This window comes from Leptodactylus fuscus, chromosome 6 (genome assembly GCF_031893055.1).
Source record: "Leptodactylus fuscus isolate aLepFus1 chromosome 6, aLepFus1.hap2, whole genome shotgun sequence".
NCBI classification, from domain to species: domain Eukaryota; kingdom Metazoa; phylum Chordata; class Amphibia; order Anura; family Leptodactylidae; genus Leptodactylus; species Leptodactylus fuscus.
In genome coordinates, this window is record NC_134270.1 from 16,980,376 (window position 1) to 16,989,141 (window position 8,766).

The 8,766-nt window shown below is 38.6% G+C and overlaps 1 protein-coding gene across 1 annotated transcript; it reads right to left on the minus strand.

Annotated features, from left to right (window-relative positions):
- Positions 1-6,203: 6,203 nt before the first annotated feature.
- LOC142209291 (E3 ubiquitin/ISG15 ligase TRIM25-like) lies at positions 6,204-7,763 on the minus strand. The gene has a single exon (XM_075278225.1). It carries the CDS (start codon positions 7,761-7,763, stop codon positions 6,213-6,215), a length of 1,551 nt encoding a protein of 516 aa, XP_075134326.1. The 3' UTR covers positions 6,204-6,212.
- Positions 7,764-8,766: the final 1,003 nt, after the last annotated feature.

The window sequence follows — 8,766 nt, forward strand, 5'->3', positions numbered from 1 at the left end:
TGCTCAGTACTGCCGGCTGCTGCAGCGCAGCTTCTTATATATTCACTGCTGTGTCTTCTGGCGTCTTCCGGACAGTTCCATGTGCTCTCTGTATATGGAGTGTAAGGGAGGGGGACTGGACATACAAACACTGAATGATACATGAGGGCGGGGCGGAGGCGGAGCAAGAAACCTCCAGCATAGACTGGAAATGGGGGCGTGTCAGGTGGGCGGAGCCAGGAAAGTGACAGCCGGAGGATTCCAGATCATTCACACTTCTGTCTGTTATGTATACAGTGTTATATAATAATAAGGAAGGACACTATATATGATAATAAAGAGGTCACTGTATATAATGACAAGTGAGAACACTGTATATAATAATAAGGAGGTCACTGTATATAATAATAATAAGGTAATGAAGAAGATCCCACCACGAGACAAATATACTTTGTTTAGAATGCTTATTTATTTTTCAAAGGATTCAATAATGCTTGGTGAAATTCACCAAGCATTATTGAATCCTTTGAAAAATAAATAAGCATTCTAAACAAAGTATATTTGTCTCGTGGTGGGATCTTCTTCATTATATGATAAGGATTGGGACCCTATCTCACCATCCTCCCAGCCAAATCCGTTGCACTCCTGCACTAATAATAATAAGGAGGACACTGTATATAATAATGAGGAGGAGACTGTATATAATAATAAGGAGGACACTGTATATAATAATAAGGAGGTCACTGTATATAATAAGGAGGAGGACACTGTATATAGTAATAAGGAGGAGACTGTATATAATAATAAGGAGGTTACTGTATATAATAATGATGAGGACACTATATAATAAGGAGGAGGACACTGTATATAATAATAAGGTCACTGTATATAATAATAAGGAGGTCACTGTATATAATAATAAGGAGGAGACTGTATATAATAAGGAGGAGACTGTATATAATAATAAGGAGGTCACTATATATAATAATAAGGAGGAGACTTTATATAATAAAGAGGAGACTGTATATAATAATAAGGAGGAGACTGTATATAATAAGGAGGAGACTGTATATAATAATAAGGAGGTCACTGTATATAATAATAAGGAGGAGACTGTATATAATAATAAGGAGGTCACTGTATATAATAATAATAAGGAGGACACTGTATATAATAATGAGGAGGAGACTGTATATAATAATAAGGAGGACACTGTATATAATAATAAGGAGGTCACTGTATATAATAAGGAGGAGGACACTGTATATAGTAATAAGGAGGAGACTGTATATAATAATAAGGAGGTTACTGTATATAATAATGATGAGGACACTATATAATAAGGAGGAGGACACTGTATATAATAATAAGGTCACTGTATATAATAATAAGGAGGTCACTGTATATAATAATGAGGAGACTGTATATAATAAGGAGGAGACTGTATATAATAATAAGGAGGTCACTATATATAATAATAAGGAGGAGACTTTATATAATAAAGAGGAGACTGTATATAATAATAAGGAGGAGACTGTATATAATAAGGAGGAGACTGTATATAATAATAAGGAGGTCACTGTATATAATAATAAGGAGGAGACTGTATATAATAATAAGGAGGAGACTGTATATAATAATAAGGAGGTCACTGTATATAATAATAATAAGGAGGAGACTGTATATAATAATAAGGAGGAGACTGTATATAATAAGGAGGAGACAGTATATAATAATAAGGAGGACACTGTATATAATAATAAGGAGGAGACTGTATATAATAATAAGGAGGAGACTATATAATAAAGAGGACACTGTATATAATAATAAGGAGGAGACTTATAATAAGGAGGAGACTGTATATAATAATGAGGAGACTGTATATAATAATAAGGAGGTCACTGTATATAATAATGAGGTTACTGTATATAATGAGAAGGAGGACACTGTATATAATAAGGAGGAGGACACTATATAATAATAAGGAGGAGAATGTATATAATAATAAGGAGGTCACTGTATATAATAATTAGGAGGAGACTGTATATAATAATAAGGAGGACACTATATATAATAAGGAGGACACTGTATATAATAAGGAGGACACTATATATAATAAGGAGGACACTGTATACAATAATAAGGAGGACACTATAATAAGGAGGAGACTGTATATAATAAGGAGGAGACTGTATATAATAATGAGGTCACTGTATATAATAATAAGGAGGAGACTGTATATAATAATAAGGAGGAGACTATATAATAATAAGGAGGTCACTGTATATAATAAGGAGGAGGACACTGTATATAATAATAAGGAGGAGACTGTATATAATAATAAGGAGGTTACTGTATATAATAATAAGGAGGATACTGTATATAATAATAAGGAGGTCACTGTATATAATAATAAGGAGGAGACTGTATATAATAATAAGGAGGAGACTGTATATAATAATAAGGAGGAGACTGTATATAATAATGAGGAGGACACTGTATATAATAATAAGGAGGACACTGTATATAATTAGATGGTGAACATTATATGTAGTAATAGAGATGAGACCTAACCATATACACCTATTAAGATTGTGCCATCTCACCATATCTTGAGCATTCCTTGGGCAACAAACCCTAAAACCTTTTGAAAGCAAAGATGGATTGGGGTAAATATAGATTTTTTTTATAATGAAATTAGAAGTTAGGTGGGGGAGGGGGTAGTTTAGTGTTTAGTTTTTAATTTATCCCCGACAACCCCTTTAATATTACAGGAATTCTCTGCCGGTTCCTGACTGTTGTAGATTTTCATTCTTGCATCTGCCCCAATGTGTCTGTTATTTGTGTAGATGAACCATAAGGATAAGTGCGTGTCTACATGTAAGGAGTATTACTATGATAAGCCCCTGTACATTATAGAAGTATATACAGAGCTGTATATAATGTGACTACACAGACAGGAAGATTTATTGTATAGATCTGATTTATAAAGATCAATATGTAGTTCACAGTTCTGGCCACAGGATGTCGCTCTAGATTACAAAATGATGTGCAAGGAAACTATTCCTGGATAAAGCGCCTGCATTGTGTTATATGTTCTAGACTTTTCTGGATTATTTTCAGTCGGCTCTGTGTGATAATCCGCTCTATGTGTAAAAGTATAAGAACGTCCTGGACCAGACCTAGTAAAGCGGACATGTGCTAGTTCTGGGCAGTTTATGACGATGGGCTGTAAGGCCCGCCTTTCTGACAGTGGAGGGATATTGGTGCTGAAACTATCTTTATCGATATTTCTGAGCGCACTGAATTTTTCACATTTTTTCACAATTTTTTGCATTTTCACTTTATTTGGTAATAACTTTAGAAACCCTTCAAGTGATTGTTTTATTAACAAAACTCGACATTAATGATAAATTGTGGTTGAAGTGTTTTTACATTTATTTACTTTAAAAATTACAACATTTGCAGAAAATTTAAAAAAAATAGACATTTCATGCTGAAAACTCAATAACAGTCTACTTTACGTTGCCATCGTTTCGTAGACATCTTTGTATTTTTTCAGGGTGTTTTTTTTTTTTTGGGAAGTCTCACAATGTTAAATATTATTTCATTATTTTCAAGAAACATTTCTGGAATCTTCTTTTTCAGGGACCAAGTCAGGACTGAAGTGACTTTGAGAGGCCTATGTAATAGAAATCCCCCATATTTTAGACACTGAAGCCCTCAATTTTTCTTAACTTTGATTTTAGGAACATTGTTAACCCTTTAGATGTTGCATGGTAATTCAAGCTAAATGGAGGTGAAATTGAAAATTTTTTTTTTTCTTCAGATTTTCCATTTTTACACTATTCCCTCAAGGATTAGTCACAAGTTAAATATTTATTAGGCTTTATTCATATCATGTTTTTGATATCCGTTTAACGGATGCAACAAACAAACGCAAGCAGATGGTCGTTCATTTACATAGACATCGACGTGATTTTTGGGAGGACACAGAAACGGAGTGTACCATACTTTTGTCTGTCCAAAAAGAAACAGACATGATTTTGGGGGGGAAGGGGGAGGGGAGTGACAAATCACCTAAAATATATGTGGCCTCTCAATTCTACCTTGATGGCTGATGTTGGGGGAGAGAAGGGTTGGTCGTGCTGGTTTTCGACATTCCGTTCTGTTCTCTTCCCTTTAAGAACATAAATAGGAACAGTGGGAGCTATCGAATGTGTATGACCAGCCTGACTCAGTATTAGCTATATCATGTGTGTGATCGGCCTCACTCGATGTTAGCTATCTGATGTGTATGATCGGCCTCACTCGATGTTAGCTATCTGATGTGTGTGATCGGCCTCACTCGATGTTAGCTATCTGATGTGTATGATCGGCCTCACTCGATGATAGCTATCTGATGTGTGTGATCGGCCTCACTCGATGTTAGCTATCTGATGTATGATCGGCCTCACTCGATGTTAGCTATCTGACGTGTGTGATCGGCCTCACTCGATGTTAGCTATCTGACGCGTATGATCGGCCTCACTCGATGTTAGCTATCTGATGCGTATGATCGGCCTCACTCGATGTTAGCTATCTGATGCGTATGATCGGCCTCACTCGATGTTAGCTATCTGACGTGCGTGATCGGCCTCACTCGATGTTAGCTATCTGATGCGTATGATCGGCCTCACTCGATGTTAGCTATCTGACGTGCGTGATCGGCCTCACTCGATGTTAGCTATCTGACGTGTGTGATCGGCCTCACTCGATGTTAGCTATCTGATGCGTATGATCGGCCTCACTCGATGTTAGCTATCTGATGTGTGATCAGCCTCACTTGATGCGAAATATCTCATGTGTATGACCAGCCAGGGAAAATGAATTTATATACAGATAGATATATAACACAAACAAATGCAGAAACACTCTGTAGTGGGCGCTACGACCATAGGCAAACATTAGTATATGAAGCTTAACTTATTATAAATGTGAGGTTCTTGGTGCGCCATTTGTGAGAACCCATCTGCCAAGGTGAACTCATTTAGGCTGGGGGCCCATGTGACGTAAATGCCGCGGTTTGGCTGCGGTGGAAAAAAACCTGAAGTTTTACAGTCCCTGCATAGTGGATGGGATTCTGGCGAATCCCATACCCACACTACAGAAAAATACACACAGCAGACACACTGAGATTTCTAAAGCCATTATGGTTTCTCGAAATCGCAGCATGTCAATTATACCTAAGGATACAACGGTGGTTTCCCTTATAGGTTTTTCCTGCACTGCTTTTACTACATCGGGCCTTAACCTCAGATGGGAACCTACACTATACAGACTTGCCCGTCTAGATTATGGTATTAGGCCTATAAAGTGAATTTACTGGAAACCGGATCCAGTGACAAATCCCATATCCACAATCCAAAAGTCAAAAAGTCAGACCGCACCTCCATAGCAAAATACAGTTGCAAGTTGCTACAACGACAATACAAACACAAAGGGTGCAGCCTCATTGTTTAGAGGGCACTAAGACATATGCAAATAATAAGTGTATGAAGTTTAACCCTTTCCTGATGCATTTTAGATTTTTTTTACTCCATGTCTTCTACAGACTGTAACTTTTTTTAAAAAAAAATTCCATTCACAGTGTTGTGAGACTGGCTTATTTTTTTGCAGGACAGATTGTACCAAAAAAAATTCACTAGGCAGCCAAAATGGCGTGTTACCTGTATTCTGCGGGTCTTTATGATACAAAGATACCAAATAGTTGTAGTTTTTGTGATGTTTTAATACCTGAACAAAAATTCTAAAAACATTCTTGGAGAATTTTAAGTATTTTTGTTATATTTTTGCATATGGGGCTGCTTAAGGAGTCTTTTTTTTAAGGCTGGGTGTACTTTTTATTTTTATAATTTTGGGAAGAGACATATTTAGGGACACAAAAAGAAGCTACTGTATATGGAGACTGTGAAACATCTACGACTGATGTAATGGGCAATGGTTTGGCACATTAAAATTGCAGAACGTTAAGCTTATAACTAGAGATGGTTCGCAACAAATCACATTCAACCCAAATTTTCCAAATTTAGAGTTTGATTGCAGAGTATATACCCCAGAATATAAGAATTTCACTTCTAGTTCTATCCAAACAAGTTCAGCCGAACTCGGAGATTGCTTCGTCTGAACACAGCACGAAGAGGATCTTCTGAAGGTTCACCCATCTTTACTTATAGCACAGTCTTTTCGATATTTTACTTATCAATTTTAATCCAGGCTTTCTCGTTTAAGTAAAAACCTGCAAAAAGAGGTTCCGTGAAAGTAGCAGAAAATGTATGAAGGTGTTGGATTGAGTCGGACACTTCATAAAAGGACACAACCCCGCCATCGTAATCCAGGTATATCCCGATATCTGGACTGGCTCTAGAGGAATGTACATAATAATATTCCTCATTATGATCTGCTGTAAGTTCTTCATCAGACCAGTTCAAGCACCAGGATTTCGGGTTATCGCCGATAAGAGAACCATCGCCCTTCCTCCTCACACTGTTATAGGTGACTCCGGCAGACCATTCTCCATGATCACTGGTCTTAATTTCCCAGTAATGTTTTCCAGACGTGAACCTCTTGGTGGATAAAACTTGCTGCGTGACGAATCTTTCCGGGTGGTGGGGGAGGGATTTTTCTCTATCGGTGTCGGTGGCTTTTTTCAGATCATACGATAGAGCGATATAGTTGTTTGCGGTATTGGCATTGAAGATCATGTCGGTAGAGTCTCCCAGATTGAAGTCATATCTAGTCTTCACTTGAGGAATAAGGTCAGACAGCTTGTATAAAGCCCGCGCCAAGGTCACACTTATTAATTCTTCATTCAGGCCATTGGCATTAAATGGAGGCACTTGCTCGAGATCCGCGCTTATAGCGTCTTGCTTCAGGAACGTCAGGGGATCTGGGATCTTACAGACGTCTTCCATGTGACTTTTTCTCTTGTATATTTCATGGATGTGTTTCTCGAGTTTCTGAATGTGTTCGGAGTAGGAGGCTGAAACACAAGTTTCCTGCTTCGTGATTTCTTCAAGGACTTTATTTTCCAGATCATTCAGTTCATTTCTAATGGCTCCAAAAAGACTGCTGGCTCTTTCTTTAAGACTGGCAGACTTTTTCTGGAGGTTGCTCTTGTCTTCCTCTAGACAGTGAAATGTTTTTTCGCTGTTGTTTGCTTTTGAGGACAACATTTTAATCATTTCCTTCAGTTGTACTTTCCCCTTCTCACTCGCCTCGTGCAGCAGCTCGGTTTTATGGTCTTTGTGCTTCCAGCTTATAGTACAACTGGTGCAAAGCAAGGAAGAGTCCTGGACACAAATATATTTTATGACTTCATGGTGGACAGGACATCTTCTGTCCTCTGGAGAACTAATGGCGTCAATCATGGTGTGGTTTGTAGACTTACTGTGGTTCTTCAGGTGAAGGTCACAAAAAGAGGCTTCACAATGTAGACATGTCTGAACGGCAAGCACTCGAGAGGAAACACAATATGTACAGAAGATCTTGGGCTCTCCTGGGTTCTCGTAAGTGGAGCGATAATGTTCAACAATATTGCACAGCTTCAGGTTCTTCTGTAACACAGGACGAGGCGCAAACTCTGCTCTGCATTCAGGACACGAGTAAGATCTCCTCTGGCCCATCCATGTTTTTGTAATGCAGTCCTCACAGAAGTTATGGCCGCAGGTTAGCATTACAGGGTTGGTGTATATGCTGAGGCAGATGGAGCAGCTCAGCTCTTCACTTAGGTCAGACAAAGCCATTATTACCCGCACCAAGAGGAAACGAAACTTACAATAACCTCACAGCTTAGGGTGGAGCAAAACTCAACATTAGTAAAAGAGTTAACTCCTAAATACCCATGAACTTGGACGGCCAAGAACACGGCATACAGAACCTGTCCCTGTCAGTAAAAAACAATACATAGTAAAAATACGGCACACAGCATAAAGTATGTATAGTAAATAGTAAGAATACAGCGCACAGTAAGAATGCAATACACAGTAAGAATGCAATACATAGTAAGAATGCAATACACAGCATACAGTACAGTATGCAGGGGCGTAACTATCGAGGTAGCAGCTGCCACAGGGCCTGGGACATTAGGGGCCCGGCGACAGCCGCTACCGCTGCGTTTTTTTTTTTCCTTTTCTTAATAGGCCGTTTACTGGCTAGAGTTACTCCAGTCGGTAACGGGCCCCATTTACTTACCAATCCTGGCACGGGCCCCACAAACACTATTATTATACTTGGGGGTCTTTTCAGACAGCTGTTTATGTGATAGGGGTCACTTTCATTACACATATATAGAACTGTATGAGCCCTCACCAGTCAGTATGCATTAATGTGCAGATGGTGCTTGGACATATAAAGTTAGCCAGAAATGGCATCATATTGTGTGGGGTAATGTGGGAGCGGGGACAGAGGAGGGTTAATTATAGGGATTCTAATTATAGTATGGAAGGGTTTACATTAGGAATTGTGATCGGCCTGTCTGATAAGATGTGACTTTAGTTTGCGCTTGAAACTGTAGAAATTGGGAGGTAATGTGATTGTCCGGGGTAGCTGCATTCCAGAGAAGTGGTGCAGCTCGGGAGAAGTCTTGTATACGAGCGTGGGAGTTTCTGATAATAGAGGATGTAAGTGTTAGGTCATTGAGTGAACGGAGAGTATGGGTTGGGTGGTAGACAGAGATGAGGGAGGAAATGTATGGAGGTGCGGCATTATGGAGAGCCTTGTGGATGAGGGGGATAACTTTATATTTTA